The sequence below is a fragment of the Saccopteryx bilineata genome, chromosome 11 (genome assembly GCF_036850765.1).
Source record: "Saccopteryx bilineata isolate mSacBil1 chromosome 11, mSacBil1_pri_phased_curated, whole genome shotgun sequence".
Taxonomy (NCBI): Eukaryota; Metazoa; Chordata; class Mammalia; order Chiroptera; family Emballonuridae; genus Saccopteryx; species Saccopteryx bilineata.
In genome coordinates this window covers 33,533,236-33,554,868 of record NC_089500.1, presented here as the reverse complement: position 1 = coordinate 33,554,868, position 21,633 = coordinate 33,533,236, and the positions used below count along the sequence as shown (strand labels likewise).

The 21,633-nt window shown below is 38.0% G+C and overlaps 1 protein-coding gene across 15 annotated transcripts in view; it reads left to right on the top strand.

The window, feature by feature from the left end:
* DTNA (dystrobrevin alpha) overlaps window positions 1–21,633 on the top strand; it is a 395,762-nt gene that overhangs the window by 293,045 nt on the left and 81,084 nt on the right. For all 15 annotated transcript variants that reach the window (XM_066246831.1, XM_066246840.1, XM_066246839.1 and 12 more), the window contains 4 exons: window positions 8,407–8,492; window positions 15,177–15,331; window positions 18,803–18,908; window positions 21,060–21,226. In XM_066246831.1, the coding sequence (XP_066102928.1) occupies window positions 8,407–8,492; window positions 15,177–15,331; window positions 18,803–18,908; window positions 21,060–21,226 (514 nt within the window). The remainder of the gene's footprint in view (window positions 1–8,406; window positions 8,493–15,176; window positions 15,332–18,802; window positions 18,909–21,059; window positions 21,227–21,633) is intronic.

The following is a 21,633-nucleotide window of genomic DNA, read 5'->3' as shown; positions in this document are numbered from 1 at the left end:
CCTATAACTTATCCCATGACAGAATCCAAGTATTTAAAGGAGCCTCTGTATTTTGGTAGACATGAATGAACCTGATATTAGTAGATCAAGGATATGCTGTTGCTATTATAGAATCACTGAAACATTTAAGAGATTTTTTTTTATTTGACATATTTTAAATGAACAGAATAAGAAAAACATGAAATCCAAAATGAAAGTTAGAGATACCTGAAGAACCTGGACAATAAGGAGACAATGTAAAAAATAAAATAAAAGAATAAAAGACATTACAACAATTTAAACTCATGAACAGTAAGAACTTGGATTCAAAGAAACGTGGTCATTATATTGGGGTGCCGTATAATTCACCAGACCCAACTAGTTGGACTCTGCCAAGAAAATGGTCTGAAATGAGGATCAAAACATACTGCACTTGACTGCACTGGGAACTAGACTGACCTTTCCATAATCACAGTTCCCCGAGAATAGCATTTTCCCCTTTTCTCCACCTCAGTTTTTATAGAGGCATGCTTACTGCAGATCATAAACAGTCCCCTGGTTCTAAGGGTTTCCTATTCTTTGGCCATGTCAGCCTCTTAGGAGATACAGGACACACCTGTATACACAGGATGATTGGTGTATGTAAGGATCTAGGTAGGTATTTTACACCAGTGACCTAAGTCTAGAAGATTTTTGTTGTTCCTGACTTTCCTTCTAAAAATTGCTGTCTCCCTGGGAAGAGGGTCACCCAATGACATGGTCAACCAACATCTAACCAAATGTTCATGGTAACTAATATGTGAACCTATTTTCACAGAAAAACTTCAATATACTTGTCTTACTCTCTTCCTGCTTCCCTAGGAAAGACTAATATCAACTTTAGCCTGTTAACTTAATCTCATTTCAATTCAGGAAAAGCCTTCTTCTTAGGATAACTCCCCATAAAGTAGATTTTTGTGACAGTGGCCTTGTTTTTAGTAAATATTATTTTTGCATAAATTCAGCCACTCAAAACTCATAGTAGGACAATGATTAATATTAAAAGGAATGGTGATTTTTCTTTTTTCAGGAGTCCAGCTATATTCTTATTAATTCTCTAATGATGGTAATAATATAATTATAATAATAGCTAAGATGTACTCCTCATTTACTGTGTGCAAACCATCATACGGATTTGGCACTATATTATTATAATTCCCCAGGTTGAGTAAGTGCTAAAGCTGAGACAGATTAAATAATTTTCAGGTCATACAGCTTCATACTAGATGAGATGAGGAGTGAAAGAAAAATCAAAGTCATTTTGTTTCAGGAAACAGTTTAAGGTCAATTCTATTCATGGTTTCAGTTTCTTTTTTTTTTTAATGAAAATTAATGTACTTTTTCCCAGGCTTATCCTGCTTATTATGGGATATTATTATTACACTCACATTTCTAACCGTTTAAGCATGTGGTATTTAGACATATTTGACAAGAGTGTATGTGGAAGAAATATTTGGACTTAACAAGTTTCATGTTGTACATTTAGAGTCAGTTTTATGACAGCCATCCAGAACCCCAAATCCACTGTATAATAGTCTTTCATACAGAATACCAGATCCTGGTATTTTCCTCTCCAGTTGACACATGGCACCTCACTGAGCCATTTGAACATCCATTCCCACTGCTGAGCACCCTACCCATGCCCAACACTATGAAAGGTGCCAAAATACTGTGAAGATGGCTGGATGTGAAATAATACTGGAACTCTGCCAAAACCCTTGTGTTTTTTGAGTTTTAAAAAGGATTCTGATGTTTAATGTAAGATGTATTACAAAGTACATGGCCATTTCTCTGTGTGACAACAAGACACCTTGTTCACTTTTGAGGCAAAGGAAAAAGAGAAGAGTCATATGAAACCAAATGTTTTTCTTTTTCTTTTTTCTTTTTTTTTCCATTTTCTATATGGCTAAAACTAGATATTTGAAATAGTGCTTCCTTGGCTTAGTGATTTGTTTCCGAGTACATCTTAAATTCAAGATATCCACAGAGCATTCTTATCTAGTCACTAAAATTTTGTTCTGATAGAAAACATTTTATTTCAAGGTACCTGTGTTTTGCTAAAATGGGATCACTTTCTGAAGACTTTTCACAACTGGACATCCTTAATGTCACTCATCTTTCTGTGAGACTTATACTTTGGATGAGTGGCAGATGGGATTTCATGGGGGTAAGAGAGACAATGTCAACAGTATTGTCTGCTTCCATTCTGAAGAAACCCCTGGCAAATTCATCTGACCCAGTGCTATAAGGAATTCTTTTCCCAGATGTGTAGCTGACATCGGGGATGCCAGGACGAAATGAAGGGTCCCTATCTGTTCACGTGTTAACTTCACTATCCCAAAACAAGAGTTGTGTATGTGTGATCTATCCCAAGTTATGCATGTGATCACTTATAAATTCAAGATATCACATGACTGTACAATCAAGTCAATGTTTGCAGTTTTACTCAAACGCTTAGAATTTCTCAATATAAAACTTTAGTGGTAAGTCAGAAAGTTTCTCCTTGTGCCTCCATTAATTTTACATACATATGAGCTTGCTATATGCCAGATGCTATATGATAGGCTGGGGATGAAAGATGGGTAAGATGAGGTCTCTGCCCTTTGTGAAAATGTGTTGTACTAGTACAATTAACTGTTTTTCATTATTCTCCCCAATAGACTGTGAATACATATCCCCAACCTCTTAAGCATTGTCAGTAAATATCTATTGAGTCACGAAATGGGTGATCGGTAAGACAGAATAACTCCCAGGTAAAGCAGCCAGAGGAGGAAGTGATAGAGCAGCTGAGTGTTGTGCCTTTGCTTATCAAAACGCTTTCCAAATGTTTCTGTAAGACACGCTGGGAGAGGAAGAGCCTCTCATTTTAGTACTCTTAAGTAGAGAAATAATTTCTCCAGCCTGTTCAAAAAAAGAATCAACCAGAATTTAAATCTCATTTTTGAGGGCTTTAAATTTATCGTGGGAGTCTTTAAATTCAACATGGAGAAACTCTCTTAGCCATCTGGAGAAAGCATACATTCTGTTCTGAATTCATCCTAGCATCCCAGACCTATCCATAGCTATTTGTTGTTTTTCCTTCTTGTCAAAGCAGGTTTTCCTGCCCAGACAACTTTTCCATACAGGTAACATCATCTTCTTAGTTAAAAGAAATCAGATTGTCTCTTTGTAAACTCATGAAAAACTCAGCACAATGGAGTTCCTCACTTTTTATTCTGAGGAGTAAAACTTTGAAGTAAGCCATGTTTTTCAGACAAACACTCTACCAATATCTATATATTAAGCCAAGGGTTTGTGCTTTTTTGTTTCCATTTTCAATTTCCCCTCAGAAAAATCTGAAATTTTTCTGAGTGAGAAAACGAAGTATAAAGGAAAATAAAAGATTTAAAGAAACATTGATTTATGAAGCAATTTAAGTTTGTACCATTGATAGTTTGCTGGTTCTTTTAAATACTTTTTTAGGTATTACTGAAATACAAATATAACAATATAATTGGGTATTTTCTGACATCAAGCAAGAACAGGAAAGTAAAGTTTTTATAAGCAAAACCTTTGGGGTAATTGGCTTACAAATAGAATACATTACATTATGCCAAAAAAACAAATAGTGGGGGGAAAAATTGAAGTTTGTTTTATACATTGTGTTCTCACTCCTCACTGAAAGGGAAAATATTAAAATAAGTAAAATTTTTACATTAAAAATAAAATTATTCTTTTAATTAAAAAAAGATAGGCTGACCTGTGGTGGCGCAGTGGATAAAAGCGTCAACCTGGAAATGCTGAGGTCGCCGGTTCGAAACCCTGGGCTTGCCTGGTCAAGGCACATATGGGAGTTGATGCCTCCAGCTCCTCCCCCCTCTCTCTCTCTGTCCTCTCTCTCCTCTCTAAAATGAATAAATAAAAAAAAATTAAAAAAAAAAAAGATAGGCTAATACTAAGTATTTTTTTATAAATTTTTATTAATGTTAATGGGATGACATTAATAATTCAGGGTACATATATTCAAAGAAAACATGTCTAGGTTATCTTGTCATTAAATTATGTTGCATACCCCTCGCCCAGAGTCAGATTGTCCTCTATCACCCTCTATCTAGTTTTCTCTGTGCCCCTCCCCCTCCCCCTAACTCTCTCCCTCCCTCCCTCCTGCGTCCTCCCACCCCCTACCCCTGGTAACCACCACACTCTTGTCCATGTCTCTTAGTCTCGTTTTTATGTTCCACCAATGTATGGAATCATGTAGTTCTTGTTTTTTTCTGATTTACTTATTTCACTCCGTAATACTAAGTATTTTTAAAAGCTTTTGCTGCATCTTGTATACTATTAAAAATCAGCTTCACTAGCTTATGTAACCATGTCATTGATTACTGACTCTAAGACCACCCCTGAAGTACACAGGCCCTCAAGCACATCTGGCTCTGCTATGTCTTTCTTGAGGTGACCATCAGAACTGCACTTGAAATCAGAAGGCTTCCGCCACAGCGTTTCATAAAAGTGAAAAAGGAGCATAGACTTTTCCCAGGGCTCTTTCTGGTTTTGCCCATGCAAAGGCTGCTTGGCCTGCAACATTAGGCACAATCTATGGTTTTCATCCGAAGTAAACGTTGGCAGGTCTGCTTCCTGAGTTGTGGCTAACAGCCAACATTCCATGTGTTTGGTTTTCCTGCTTCACTCCTAGAGGCATTGCATGTACAGCCTCACTTTGGAACAATATGCTGCTTTCCTGCTCATTTGCACAAGACTCCTGAAAGCTTCCTGTTATCCATCCTTGTGAGCTTGACTTTCCATTTTCTAGACATTTACGGAATTTCACTGACCGTTTGTGAATCAAACTGCCTGTACTAAAGACCATTTTTAATGAAAGTAATTCTTCAGTTTCTCTATTTTGGGATGTAACCAGCTTCTCCCTACTCCTTGTTTCTTTTGCTAATGCCAATTCTTTTTTCAAAAGAAAATAAACAAAAGGAAAGAGAGAGACAGAGAAAGAAAGAAAGAAAGAAAGAAGAGAAGAGAAGAGAAGAGAAGAGAAGAGAAGAGAAGAGAGAAGAAAAGAAAAGAAAAAAAGAAAAGAAAGAAAAAAGAAAAGAAAAGTAGGGACCCTGATCCCAACATGACTAAGTAATAGCCTTTGTTATGGAATCTTGCCAAAGGCCTTTAGAAAATCTTTCTCTCCCCTCCCCCACCCTTTCCTTCACCGTGTTATAACTACTGAAAATGTTCTTTAAAAAAAATCTATTGTATTTAAGTCCTTGGTGCCCCATTCTCCATTGTGGAGTCAGTCATCTCCACTCACTCTTCGAACTCCTTAAAGGTTTATCCATGCCAGGACTGAGCACGGTCTGAACTCGGCCACCTGCTGCATCCTTCTTCCTGACAGGGGTCACATTTGCAGTCTGGCACAGAGGCTTGCATAACAATACATTCCAGTGGGCTAATTTCACCCTTGAGTTCCTGCAAAACTCTCATTGAGCTGCCCTCCACTTGATTTATCTAGATTTATTATGTCAATTTGGCAGAATAGCTCTGATACAACCACTGTTGGATTTAATAGCATTAATCTTGCCTTTCCAGGAACAATACAGGACTGGCAATTTCCCTATGATCTTCTTCATTAAAAACTAAGGTTGAAGAATTCATCCGTGAGCTATCATTATTTTATCCTTTGGAGAACGCTCTGTTCCAGCATCATCGGTGGTCTATTCTCTTTCTTGAGTTAAATTGTTCTTTCTGATTCATTGAAAGAAACCATATTGCTCTTGAAATCTCATATAGAATGCTCTTCAATTGTTTTGCATTTTGAAGACTACTTTATCTTTTTATTACTCTTATTCTTCCCACACTTTGTAGACTTTCCTGATCTCATTATTTGAGCCATATTTCAGTTTAGGAAAAGAAACTAATTATTTCCTAAAACAATAATTTTGATATTTCCAATTGTCCATGCAATTGTGAATGAAGAGGACATGGAATAATTTTAAATGGGGTGATTTTTACAAAATCATTGCGTTTTTATTATAGCTGCCTGCTCTAAAATTAGTAAACAACATAATGAATGGTCATTCAAAATTCTAGGGGCACTAGTTATAATGATTAATAGATATTAAGTCATATAAGAAATGTGTTGTTCAGTAACTCTGAGTGAAACAAAACGCAAGGCACTGAAATTCACCTAATTCAGAAGGCAGTCCCTGCCTCCAAGGATCTCTCAATGCAGAGCTGATTCACATGCATACATGTAAATAAACAAATCAAAGCCACGTGGTGTAGGTTTCACATAATAGATAAAGGTGAAGGTGGTAACAATTGCCTCTACATACAAGGGGAAAATACCTGTTCTCAGAGAAATGAATGATGCTATTGAGCTGGGTCTTGATGAGTGGTTGAGAGAGTCCTGGGCAGAGCATGCTGGGAAGGACACGGGCCTTGAACAGTGGGACTGTGGTGTGGAGTGCAACAGAAATGGTGGCAGAGAAGACTGGAGAAGGCACAAAAAGCTGGAACCAAATCCTTAAACAAACAGAGGCAATAAGGGTTTTAAATAAAGAAATAATATAGTCAAATCTGTGATATGCGCGCTCAAACAGGTCATGTAAGAGACTATTACAGTGTTAAAGCAACAGCTGATGGAAGAAATGGCAGTGGGAATGGAAAATGGGAGTGGGTTCAATATGCAATTCAGAGGTATAGTTGATTCCCTCAAATGTGTGTTTGGGATGGTAGTGAATTGAGGAAGAACAAATAGTTAAGGGTGACCGCCTTCCCCAGGATTCACTTTTGGGTATCTAGGTACATGGTGATTTGACCAACCAGAAGAAGGGCTGTAGGAGGAAGAGCAGGTTAGTAGCAGGATTGGCTCAAGTATTATAGGAAAGCTCTGTAAAGATGATGAGTTGTATTTTGAACGCACTTGGTTTGATGTGTATTATCCAAGTGAAGATTTCCAATAAATAATTACCTAGTCTTGTGGTAAGGCTTGGAAATACAAATGGAGGAGCCACTAGTATAGAATCAGTTAGTTTTGCATCTGGCTAGATGTTTTTCAGGTACTTTTCTCAGAATGACAGAAACAAAAATGAATAATAAATGATCCTTCTCAGAAGTCTAATAAATAACGAAAGCACAACTATTGCCTGATGAGGTGGTGGCACAGTGGATAGAGCATTGGATTGGGATGCAGAGGACCCAGGTTCGAGACCCCGAGGTCACCGGCTTGAGCGTGGGCTCATCTGGTTTGAGCACAGCTCGCCAGCTTGAACCCAAGATCTCTGGCTTGAGTAAGGGGTCACTCAGTCTGCTGGAGCTCCCCAGTGAAGGCACATATGAGAAAGCAATCAATGAATAACTAAGGTGCCACAGTGAAGAATTGATGCTTCTTATCTCTCTTCCTTCCTGTCTGTCTGTCCCTCTGTCTCTCTGTCTCTGTCACACACAAAAAAAACCCTCAAAACTATAAATATTTATTACATCTTATTCTTCTAATATGTCCGCTAATATGAATCTGATTCACATCAATGATTTATTCTATATATTAAACCCTTGTCAATACAGACTTAACTTACCTTTCAGCTATATTATTATTTTAAATAACTCTTGACCATTAATAGTAGCAACTGTCAAAGCAATGAATTGCTAATATGATACACTTTCTGGTTCCAAGTGTATAAGAATAAACAGTTCATTCCGGCTGGAAAATCATTTAGCTGAAATGTTATACTTCTTACACGATGCCCTTTGTATCACATTTTATGAAGGGCAAGCCAGCTATACTTCATAAATCAATGAAGATTTAGCAGCTCTGATGTCGATTAGGTAGAAGGAGAACTATTCAAACAAAATTCTTTTGCAGAAGGAAATTTTCAAATAATAATAATAGCAAAATAAAATACCAACTCCCTTTGAAAAATAAATGCATCAACATAAGTGCAGTTGGCTTGTGGGGAAAATTATTTGATTAAAAAGTCCCCATAGTTACCCTAACAAACAAAATTCAGGAATACTCTGACAAAAAAAATATTTTTCTGAAGTAATGTTTAAATAAATTATAAAAATGTTGGAATCACCATGCATAAAATTATTTTATGAAACCAGAAGTGAAAATCATGTTCTGTAATTTTAATCTATAGTTAATTGGCACATATCCCTCTAGCTACCAGTCCATGCTTTGAGCAAGTTGACAAAGAATAACTTGAGTCTGCTACCTCTTGAAAAAAGGAAACCTTGATTAGACTTTTTTTGGATGTGTGTGTTGTCTTGTATTCACAGCCTTTGCTGAAATGGATTGTTCACATAATGCATGCAGCTATGGTGTCCTATGTTTTCTACAGAACAGGAAATGTCAAACTTGGTTACTAGAAGTTTTCCAAATGACAACTTTTTTTTCCTATTAAACAGGGAAGGCCATGGCAAAATTTCAGTATTTGCTGTCAAAATGGCTTTAGCCACATTGTGTGGAGGGAAGATCATGGACAAATTAAGATGTAAGTTTCTCTTTATGTCTCTCTTTGCTTATTCCTCCTGCATATCACATTTCCCTCTCCCTCATTCCTGTCATGTCCCCCTGCTCATTTGTAACTTTCTTGATGCTATGAGAGTTTTTTGAAATACGATCTTTATTGATCTTCAGGTTTTGTCATGGAAATATTTTCCTATTAGGTAAGTGTTAATGAAATGAATGTTTTCCTTCTACTTACAGGTTATTCTTATTTACAACCCTTTAAACATCACCAACTAGATTTTGTGATACTAAAGTAAAATATACATTCTCTCAAGTTCATTGTCTATACTGCTCTATAGACAAGTCCATTAGCACAAAGACTTGAAGGCCTTCTTGGGCCACCTTCCTCCTTTAGGTAATCTCAAGCCAGAGCTCCCAACAGATTTCTTCATTCTTCTCAGCCAGTGATGTTCAAATCACTAGAAACTCCAACCATTCTAAAGTAAACATTTCCAGGGCAGGGGCATAGTAATTGCATAGAGACACTAGAGACTGAGAATTAACTGTATGCCAATAAAAGCATGATAGCCACAGTCTGTTGAGTGATTATAGGGCTATTATGTACCCTTTGTCACTAAATATGGTAGAGTTTTAAACCAACAAAACAGTGGGAGTTTTTTGATTGGTTGGTTGGTTGGATGGTTGGTTGGTTGATTCATTGTAGGTTGAAAAGCTGAGACTCAGAGAGTTAAAGTAAATCGCATAGCTAAAATGGTACACGGATTTGAAGCCTGACGTTTTTCTCTATACCAGTTGTTCTCAAATTTTAGTATGTATATAATCACCTGGAGTGCTTTTGAAACAGATTTCTGGGCCCCACCCCCAGAATTTCTGATTCAGTGGGACTAGGTTGGGGGTAGAGAAACAAGAATTTTCATATCTAACTAGTTTAAAACGATATGCTGCTGTTTAAAAGGAAAATTTCCATTTAACCAAAACTTAAATTTCCCTAAGTATTATGAGTTTATGTTCTAACACAGAGTGAGAAAGAGCACCGTGATGGGAACTAGAGTCCCAGGTTGCAAGCCCAGCTATGTAATTTGCTGAGATATCCTGTGGAAGTTACTTCTCTTCTCTAATCCTCAGCTTCCTTGTCCAGCTTCAGTTTGGGGATTCTGTTAGATACCTGTGGGATCCCTCCTGGCTGTGTCTCCTGTGACTCAGCCTCTTCTGAATGTGATCTCTTGCTTCTGGATGCATCAAAAGGGGAAGAATGAAGGAAGATACTGGAAGAAAAAAAAAAGGCCTATGTTCCTTTGGAACTCCCCCACACTTGCTCCAAGGCAGAATTATGTCATTGGACCGAGAGAGAGATCGGGGGAAGGTATATGGAAGCCCCTATAACCACACCTCTTCCCCACTTCTGGGAACCTCCTGTCATGAAATGGCCGAATGTAGTCAGCATTCAGAGAGGCCCTCTCAGACTTTACAAAGGTCAGTTTAGTTTCTCTTTAATTAGTATGAAAGGTGCAGAAAATTTAAAACTATCAATGTCGGTAGTTGATTGAAGGATAATAGCTAAATTAAAAGGTGGCAGAACCAATGATGTTTCTTGAAAAATAATAGTGTCAGTATAATGCAGGAGGCATTTTCTTCAGGGTTAGCCTGGAAAGAGAAAGTTTTAACAAAACAAGCTGAACAGAGGAGGAAACTCCTGACGGTCCTGCCTGCTGACCTCATGTCACAATTGTCCACTTATGCTGAAGACATTAAATAAAAGTCTTTTTTTTTTACATCTAAATAAACATTTCCAAATATTTATTTAATGTTATATTAACAGGTACCTGGATGAAAGCGTCCCACATAAAATAAGTGACGAAAACTGAGAGAATAGATTTCTGCACTTCAGAGCCTTTCATAACCCAGATCCATTCTGTGCCGTTAGGGACCCTGGTGCTTCCATCCTTCCACTCAACTTTCCTTAGTGTCAAATGTACCCTTCTCCTGGGGGAAAGCGGGGGTGGCAGTCTGAGGAGCCACAGCTCACTCCACAGGTCCCCCAGCCCTTAAGTCACATTGCCCGGGCATCACAGGCTACTTACTACTCCAGTTACTGGTAACAGGAATGACCATGGTCATGGAGTAATCCACTCTCACCTCCCAGCCCGGGAAAGGCCACTGCTTTCCCTTCACCTAGGGAAAAATTGGGGGCCAATAAAGATGAATGGGATGATTGTTAGGTAAGCAGTAACAATGTCCTCACAGTTACAAACCTCAAGAGGTAATAACTAAGTTTTTGAGATCTTTTCCAACAGTCAAAACACTTAAGGTTCTCTTGCAGGTCCAGGAATTCAAAGGAAGCAGTGTAACTGCTCTAGTGCTTTTTTCCTTACCCCACCCTGTCCCCACCAGAACCCCCCCAGTCAGTGCAGTGTCGCCCGCTGTCCGGGGACTGAAATGAAGCCTTCTCAGTCCAGGGAGACAAGTAACAAATGCGCGAGTCCCCCTGGCAGGAAACTGTTCTCCAGAAATAAGCTTCGGAGGGTCATGCATTCTGTCGAAAAATAGTTAGTGTGATCATGATATACTGTCACGTTGTCCTCTCTCAGAGCTGTGGACGGACCTGCATCACAGCCTAATGGGTCCCCAGTTCTCTGACTCAGGAGTCACACTTGGTCGAGTTAATCCCAGGAAGGTAGTTCATTTAGGTGGTTTCCAGGTAAGTCGGTTGAAAGCAGTTTGACCAAAAAAAAAAAAAAAATTAAACTGAAAGCAGTTTGGCTGGAATAACCTCTCCAAAATGTCCTTTGGTCAAAATTGAATATCCTTAGTCACCAGCAGTGATTGTTGACCAGATAAGTAAGTCTCCCACAAACAGCAGTAACTGACGCTTGGTTAGCAGGATTACAGGTGTTTTCACAAGTCATCTTTTGCTGGTTTGCATTTAACAACAGAACAAGCAAAGTAATGAATTTCTGTGTTGCTTTTGTAATAAAAGAAAAATAAAACAAAAGGGTATGGAACTTTTCAAGATTTGAGGTTTTATTTTACCTTATTTAAATTCTAATTCACTTTTAGCCAAGCACAAGCTGTATTTGTTTAGCAATTTTTCTATTTTCGTGCACAGGGATGAAAGATTATTCCAACTAGCCCCCTAATACTGCAGAGCACAGGGCAAGAGTAATTTGATGAAAATAAATTAGAAACTTTTTTTTAAAAAAAGGAGAAAACCACAGAAAATTTGAAGCTGAGTTTTTAAAACTGTTTTTAAATGCATTAAAAAGCCAGGTTGCACCACCATTTCCTGGGTAGTCCTAAGGACCTGAAGGAATTCTGCATCCGGTGCTATAAGTTTGGACTACCAGGTGCTGCTCTAAAGCTTCTGGGGAAGGCTGAGTTTGTTTTCTTTAAAGGACTAGCATTATGGCCAGCACCATGTATTTGTTGATATCGGTTTCTATTACTCAACTGGTGGTTCTGCTTCCACACCTACCCCAGGGTAATATTTCTACTTCAGTGGCCTGCCTTAAATTCTTCACTATCTCCCCTCCATCTTCTGGACACAATCTGAACTCCTTCATAGAGCTTTTGAAGCTCTTCGTATCTCCACCTCATCTCCCATCGTGCACTGCGCATACCCAGGCTCCTGACACAATGAGCTACTTGAACATCTCTGAGTGTGTCATGCTTGAGCATGCCTCTGCACATCCTGATCCAGTTTCCTAAGCCTGACTAACCCCTAACTGTCCTTTATACTTGGCCTAGAACAGGGGTCCCCAAACTACGGCCCACGGGCCGCATGCAGCCCCCTAAGGCCATTTATCCGGCCCCCGCCGCACTTCTGGAAGAAGCACCTCTTTCATTGGTGGTCAGTGAGAGGAGCACATTGACCATCTCATTAGCCAAAAGCAGGCCCATAGTTCCCATTGAAATACTGGTCAGTTTGTTGATTTAAATTTACTTGTTCTTTATTTTAAATATTGTATTTGTTCCCGTTTTGTTTTTTTACTTTAAAATAAGATATGTGCAGTGTGCATAGGGATTTGTTCATAGTTTTTTTTATAGTCCGGCCGTCCAACGGTCTGAGGGACAGTGAACTGGCCCCCTGTGTAAAAAGTTTGGGGACCCCTGGCCTAGAATTCACCTCGAGAAGGCTATCTCCCCTGACCTACTCCTTCCTCTGGGAACCTTCTCTCTGAGCTCCTGCTACATTTTATACACCCTACTGTTCCCATATTCACACCACCACATTACAGTGAGTTATGTCATATGATGCATGATGTAAGCATCTCACTGTCATCCTCAACAGACTAGGACCTCCCAGAGAGCAAGACTAGGACCTCTGTATATTCATTGCTTAGCACAATTACACACATTTAATATGTGCTAAGTTAGTTGTAGTTGAATGAATCAATGAATGTAAATTCTTTTATAGCAGCAGTTCTCAACCTGTGGGTCACGACCCCGGCAGGGGTCGAACAACCAAAACACAGAGGTCGCCTAAAGCCATCGGAAATACATATTTTATTTAAAAATGTATTGTATAATAAATATGTATTTTCCAATGGCTTTCGGCGACCCGTGTGTTTTGGTCGCTCGACCCCCGCTGGGGTCACGACCCACAGGTTGAGAACCGCTGTTTTATAGTATCTATCATTGTATGGTGCTGTAGGAAATATGATAATGGTTTATAGTATAATTTGGAACATTGGAGAACAAACCCAATGGGGAAGCAAAGCCTAACTATGTGAAGTAAATGATAGAAAAAAATGTGGTATAAAAAAAATAGCTAACATTTACTGTGCACTAGCTGCCAGGCACTATTTGAGTGCTTTACATCTCTGCTTTTCACCTCTTAACTAATTGAATCTTTGAAATAGCCCTCTATTTGGTATACATACATATAGAGTACCTATTATAAGCATATTACATATGTGTGTGTGTGTGTGTGTGTGTGTGCGCGCGCGTGCAAAACAGAGGACCTCAAACTAAGGTACAAACGCATATTTTGATAGCTTCTTCAGGGTCCTCTCATTTCTTTTTAAAAAACCTAGTGGCATTAACAGTCACTTCCCTTTAATCCCAGTGACTGAACCCTAGTTTAGCTATTGCTTAACAAAATTTCATTAGCATAGATGGGTCTAATATTAGCTTAAAGTTCATGAAAGTTCACTGTTGGCACTCCTTCTGCTTTTTCTCCAGTTAGAGATGTAGTCTGAACCCATTCAGTGGGAGATTTGAAAGGCCTAGTCTCCTTTTCAAAACGTGTTCCAGCTAGACAATCCAAGCCTCAATGGCCCAATTATAGTGAAGTGGCCTGCCTAAAAGCAAACAAAATGGCAGCTCTAATAAGCAAGTCCATTACTTTTCCCGGGTTTCTTTTCCACCTTTTCATTGGAATTCTTGAGTTCCTTTATTTGGAATAACATAAGAGTTTTTTGCTGTAGTAGGAGTTTTTTGCCTTTGGCAACATTTTTATTTTTAATTAATTATAATGAAACATAAGAGACAAAGTTCATTAAGTAAACAACATTGTAAAGTTGGATTAATATTTTACTCAGAATTTTGATAGCCTCATTGTTAACTATACTGCTCACAAAAATTAAGGGATATTTCAAAATGAATATGAAGCAATAAAATATCCCCTAATCTTTGTGAGCAGTATATTTGAAACACCATAGACATCGTTCATAACTGGAGTATTTAGAGAATATGAAAGCCAATTCACATCCTTAACATACAATTCAATGAAAGTCTATAACATAGTTAGCATCTGACTGCAATATAAAAAGAATGCCTCCAGATTACATTTTGACCTTGAAATATTAAGCCCAAAATGAACAGAGGTAGCACATTGAATTTACAATAGTTTATCCCTGCAGCTGTGCTGGCCTCATTACAATCTAGCATGGTGACAAACTGTATGCTAGCAAACCCCTTCGTTCCAATAGTGATTTTCCACAAAGGAATTATAAAGTACCTTGGGAAATTATGCCATTAATATTCATTAAGTGCACAAGGTGGCAGAAACTGAAGAACAGAGGTTCAGTGGAGCCATAGGCTCTGCTGAGAGTAATCTCAGACCCTGACTTTCCCTCATTGATCATCCACAAGGCCGGGCTTCCTCTTGACTGCATGCATCAGAAGACCCTTTCCTGTACATCAAACGCTTTCCACCCAGAAAACTATGATTTATAGAAAGTTTTCTGTTTCTGTAGAGGGTTCATCAGGTGTTTTTGTTACCTCCTTATCCCTATTATGTCTTTCATTTTTTAATATCTTAAACCAAAATTCAAACTTCTTGTTGATAATATAAGTGCATAAATAGCTGTCTGGCTAGATAACCACACACAAAAACACCCACACCTACACCCCCAATGCTGTAGTACAGTTTCCATTGCATGTTTCTCACATATACAAAATCTCCTCCCATTGAGTTATGTAGGAGTTAATAATTGCCCCAAAATAATGTTATGTTCTCTGTCTTATCAAAATATGCTAATTTTATCCAAATTATTAGTTAATGCTGTGTGCCAGAATCATCTACAAAGAGATAACAAAGAAAACAACATGCCAGGAATGTTTCAGCATAAAAATTAACTTTTATATTATTCTTTTATAAATACTGTTTATTCTGCCACATTTTTATTTGAAGCAGATATGTTGAACTGAAACAGTGGGAAATGTTTATGTTATGAATAAATATCTTTTCTTTCTCTTCCATCAGATATTTTCTCAATGATTTCTGACTCCAGCGGGGTGATGGTTTATGGACGATATGATCAGTTTCTACGGGAAGTTCTCAAACTACCCACTGCTGTTTTTGAAGGCCCTTCATTTGGTTACACAGAACAGTCAGCTAGATCCTGTTTCTCTCAACAGGTAGGAAAGAATGCATTTAAGGAAGTGTCTTTCAAACAGTGGTTGCTCTCCTTCTGCGTGTCCAAGTCACTGCTTAGACAAGTTCTTTTTCATGATAACCTGTAGTATATCTTTCAGTCTCTAACAAATGACCTGTGAGTAACTAAACTTGACCTATGTGGATAATAACAAGCGATGTCTACTATGAGCCAGGCACCATGCTAAGTTTTTTTTTACTGGATTGTCAAATTTAATTTTTACAACAACCCTAAAATAGCAGTAGCATTATTCTCATTATATTATCAAAAGGGCTGAATTGTCACTCAGCATCATATGAAACACAAGACTGACCCACCACCAAGTTTCATTAATGTCTAGCAAAGAAGACAAAAAAAATATGGCACATGCCACATCGCACTTCAGGAGTCCCAAAATATGATGGACATGGCTACTACCTATGTCTTCCACGACATGCCATATTTAGGGCTCAGAGTGACATGTTAGCCCAGGGAAGGTGCTTGGTTTGGGGGGCACTCCATGTTTCTATCTCTCTAGTCATGAGGATAGTCTTCATGTCTAGCTCCACTCTCCAGCACAGCACAATGGTGGTTTACAAATCCATAAATTGAAGTTTGTTTACACTTTTTTAAAAATCCAAACTAATCAAGAAAGTCTTCTAAAAAGTTCTCCTAAATAAGAAATCAGCGCATAGCAGTCACTGAAAAACAGCGTTTACTGTCGAGCCAGTCAACTTCATCAAGGTTTCCTTGGTGGTCAAAACCTGGATGGACCTGGAGTCTACTATTATGCTAAGTGAAATAAGCCAGACAGAGAAAGAAAAATATCATATGACCTCACTCATATGAGGAATACAATGAACAGAGAACTGAGGAACGGGAAGAGAGGCAGAGAAGGGGTCAAAGAGTCCAGAGGAAAAACAGAGGGAAAAGGGATGAGAGGAGGGGATCAAAGAAAAGAAAGACATTAGTGAAAGTATATACACATAACACAGAGAGATCGAGGGCAGGATTGTAAATCATGGAGGGATGGAGGGAAGCTGGTAGGAGGAGGGGCAAAGGGGTTATCAAGGAGAACACGGCAGGGGAAGGGAGGGAGATATATTCTGAAGAACACTTGTTACTATGTAAACACAACAAATTAAAATTGATAAATAAGTAAATAAATGACAAAGGGTTTCCTTGGTGGTTGAGAAGTCAAAAGTGCTTCAGACATTCCTGCAGTCATGGGTTTATGTAAATTTATGTAGGATCATAAACACATCCATACAATCAATAAGGGAAGAGTTGGTTTGATACAGTAAATACTAACTCTTTCCACGCAGGAAGCTTTTCTGACCCCACGCTCCCCACCAAGACGGGCTTAAGTGCCTGATCTCTGCCCCCAGCAGGACTTGGTGATTGATGAGAAGTTGGGGGCTGTGAGTACAGGAGGAGGCATTGGTGAATAGATCATTAGTCCTCTCTCCAGTTCCCTTTCCAGTTGGTGACATCGGAGTGGATCCATTCACCAAGTCCTGTTCATTTTACTTTCTAAAAATTTCTCAGCTCTCTTTCCTTATCATCATCTATTTCCTGGCCTGTGGCATGAAGCTCTAAACTGATTGCTCTGAGTCTGAATTTATTTGTTTGTTTATTTCTGCGTTTGCTGACTTTAGGTAGTATGTTGTAGAATCCTCAGTAAATATATTAATGCTTCAGTATATTTCACATTAAAAAAATTAGCTAGAGGCCCTGGCTGGTTGTCTCAGTGGTAGAGCGTCGGCCTGGCGTGCAGGAGTCCCGGATTCGATTCCCGGCCAGGGCACACAGGAGAAGGGCCCATCTGCTTCTCCACCCCTCCCCCTCTCCTTTCTCTTTCTTTCCCCTCCAGCAGCCAAGGCTCCATTGGAGCAAAGTTGGCCTTGGGCGCTGGGGATGGCTCTATGGCCTCTGCCTCAGGCGCTAGAATGGCTCTGGTTGCAACAGAGCAACGCCCCAGATGGGCAGAGCATCGCCCCCTGGTGGGCATGCCGGGTGGATCCTGGTCAGGTGCATGCAGGAGTCTCTCTGACTGCCTCCCTGTTTCCAACTTCAGAAAAATACCAAAAAAAAAAAATTAGCTAGAATAATAGAATTTCAAAATTTTTATTAGGACCTATATGTTCAAAAAGATGTTATCAGTGCTCAAAATTCCTTCTGAAAAATCCTTTAGACTTTCCCATTACATAACCTTTTATATATTCTCAACAGGGAGAAATTTATACCTGTTGAATCTTAGTATCTCTTGAAACTTCCAGAGTGATTTTGAAGTATAAAAAAGAAGAAACAGAAGTAAAAATAAAAAGAGCCATTTATTTCTTGCTTCATAAACTAGCTATAGCAGCAGTTTGAATAATGACATTCCAAAATTGTTTTGTTTCATTGGAAAAAGCACAAGCCACTCCAAGTGATTGTTTTGAAAGAATTATTTTAAGTACATAAATTGTGGGATCTTTTAAAAAGTATTATCGCATGACTTATACTTTGCATAATTTATCTTTTTATAATATTTATATCAATTCTACAAAAATCTTAAGGTATTGAGTATTACAAGAAAAGGCTAAAAGTATAAATATCAGCCGATAAAGAAAGAATAATTAAAGAGTACTGAAACAATTATTTTGTCAATTACTAGTGTAATATGTAGCCTTTGAAAAGGCACTACAGCCCTTCAGAACTGATTTCTTGTCTAAATGAATAGAACTAGTTCATCCAATTTCATATTCTGATTCAAAATGGCAAATAAAATAGTGATTGTTGTGCATATAAACATGTAACTTTTTATCGTTGGTTCTATTACAATATTGTGTGTTAATATAACTTCTTATTTTTTTATTTTGAGAGAAACTGAAAGGTATAATACATTCATTTTATACTTTAGGAAGGGCCAGGATAATAAGACAGGAACAGATAGAATTAAAAGAAGAGATATATAAAAAGAAAACAGAAATTTTTTTAATGTTCTCTCCTAATGGGAAGGAATTGCTTCCTCTTCGTAGGGTCCCCTCCTAAACTTGTACAGCAGAAACATTCACGTTGACCATGAAATGTTACGAAGGTTGAGGAAGTTTGCAAAGGAAGTTATTCTACAAATGTAGAAGACTGACATGAAAATTGTAGCATGTGCTATGGCAGACAATTGGGTAAAACCTTATGGAAATGTCTATTCTTCATCTTTCCTCATCACTTTCATACTGCGCCTCATCCATGAAAGTGATGCTCTCAAAATAATTTTTCTCCTTGTGATAATATTGACTCAGCCTCAGTGGAGATAATTCAGTTCTGTGTATAAGTATAAAACACAATCAGTGTTTTAAATGCTGCTGAACTTAGTTTCAATTTCTGTTTCTTCATATATTTCAAGATCAATGGAATGCCTTGTTCCTTCAATCTCAAAAGATGTTTACATAGCAGGTAAATTAAACTTATTCCTGTTCTAAATTTTTTTATGCAGAAAAAGGTCACATTAAATGGGTTCTTGGACACGCTCATGTCAGATCCTCCCCCACAGTGTCTGGTCTGGCTTCCCCTTCTGCATCGACTGGCAAATGTAGAAAATGGTGAGTAGTTACTACTGAGCTAAGGCAATATTTTAATCATTGAAATTAGGTGACCAAGCCTATAGTTATTAAGCCAAAGACATTGTTTTAGGGAAGTCTATTTAGTTGTTCAGCGCTTTATTTAAGATGGAACAAACCAGTCTCCCTGATCAAGAAGACCTTACAGGTGCTCTGCAAAATAAAGACTGTCAGTTCCAAAAACTTATTTATTCTCACTGTACTCTCACTTACAAGTCAGATGTGCTTAAAAACTTGATACAACAGAAGAATCTCAATAAGAAATGTGATATTTTCTAGTATTTGTTTTAGGTCTGAATTTCCAATATTGGTTTACATTGGCACAAGCCACTCCAAGTGATTGTTTTGAAAGAATTATTTTAAGTATATAAATTGTGGGATTTCTTCCTGGGCACTAGGCCAGGAAAAGGTGGAGGGGAAGGAAAAAATTGGGTGAGAGAACCCTACTAATCTTTTGTCATATGCACCAAATCATAAGCTTTCAATGGTTGTAGTTATGTAGAAGATAAAAGTAATACAAACTTTTATATAAGGGCTAATATTCCTAGAATAAAAGTAGTTAATATTGATATATACAAATTTAAATGTAAAATATAGTCCAGAACAAGGTTTAAAGAAATTTAAACATGAAACAATTCTGTGCCTCCTTCTAATATTAGATGTTCTTATTTATTACTCAATTTAAATCTGAGATTTCTCCAGACTCAAATAGAAAATAATTTATCTGATATCTCTTACTAGAATCTTAACTTTTATATATTTTTTAATATACATTGGAGATAAAGTTAGCTTACTTTTAAATTCCCATTCAGAATGTCTAACATCTGCTTTTATTATCTAAGTTAAAAGTTATAAATTTATGCTATTTTTCTCATGGAAAAGATTTAAAGAATGAGTTAACTAGCTTCTCTGTAATCACCACCAAGCATAGATTTATGTTTTAGTTTTCTTACTCATCTGCAGAAGCAAAGCGCGACCTAGGTCCAGATCACGCAACCTAAGTTCATATTACTGCTCACAGTTCCAGAACTAGCCATCTTCCAGCCATAAAGTTGTCATTTCATTCCTCTAGCTCAGTATTTCCTGCTGCAGGAAATTAGTTCCTTAGGCCCTGTCCCAAAGCAGTTGTCTCTAAATTCAAGTCTCATTCAGCCTTTCCCAAGACCCAGAAAAGCAAGGCTATGATGCTTATTCAGAACACAATACATCCAGAACAGGTTATGTCTTTGTTATTACAATTTGCTTTTTATCTTCATTTACTCTTATTTACATTATTTTCCCTGGCTAGTTAGCTAGAGAATAGCTCACCACAGGCAAGAATTGCTGTTGTTGTTGTTTACTATCTTTAGCTCATCGCACATGGATAATTACTTAAATTTGATGATTTGTTAGCTTCAAATTTCAACTACTTTACCTTGCCTGTTTTATCATTTAAATTTTCTGCCAAGGAAAGTTATGTTTTTGAGCTATTTGAATTAGAACTGTATTTAGATCATTTACACATCTCTTTGGGCTTTATCCATTTGCCTCTTAGGAAAGAAAAAAAAAGTCTATTAAATGGAGACTATGTCACTCATTAAATAAATCCATTAGCTATTTCATTTTTTAGAAAAGTAATTCAATTCTCTCATCCAGTTTGCCTACTCTCCCTCCATTTCCCTTTCTTTTTTATTTCTCTTGTTTCCCATTTCTCTAATAGTTGCTCTCTACCAACTGGAGAGTCAGCTATGCTCATCCATTGTGTTCCTGAGTCTTCCAGGAGACAGAGAAAATGTGCTGGTCTCCTGGAGACAGAGAGAATGGGGGGGGGGGGGGCGAGGCAAGCCAGCTTGGGTAATTTATATTCTTGTATTGTAAGAGATGGGAGCAGAAAGAGTAAATGGTATTGCAGAAATTTGTTGTTAAAAGAACACCTGTCCTCCACCCTATTTCATTTCTTCCACCTCCACACACAGGCTTGAAAAGGGGAGTGAGGTTCCAGGAATAAACACAATGCTTCCCTCAGCCACAATTGACTGTCATCTAAAAGCGTGGCACACAGCAGAAAAATGCAGTTCCCATCAGGCTGTATTTTTCCTTCTTCTGGCTCATACTTTGGTTTTCTTGTCGTTTCTTCATTTACTGCCCACTTAGTCTTCCATCCGGTAGAGTGTTCCTATTGCCACAAGGAGAGTATGATGGGATTTCGCTACCGATGCCAACAGTGTCACAATTACCAGCTCTGTCAGAACTGCTTCTGGAGGGGACATGCTGGTGGTTCCCATAGCAACCAGCACCAAATGAAAGAGTACACGTCATGGGTAAGACAAGGTCCAGACAATGCTTAAAGTTCGATGTGTGAGTGTTACCCAGAATGCAAGAGAGTATCAAGGATGGTGACAGAATTAAGGAGCAAACTTACCCTGGAGTCTAACATTCCTGCTTCCCCCTTTCCTCTCACCCACCATCTTACTGAGATCTCTTACGTATTGTTCCTGACCCCAATTTAGCTTCCTAAGACTTAATATAGAAAGACTCAAATTGCATTACTTCTTGAAATACAGATAATTCAGTACTGATTTATAGAACCGAACAGCAAGCATCTTCTGGAACATAATCTTGTTTTCACAGTAAGTTAAGATTCTTTTCAACTTTTGTTGTTTTTAGGGTTTGTTTTTGTTTTTTGTTTTTGGGTTTTGTTTTGTTTGTTTGTTTGTTTGTTTGTTTT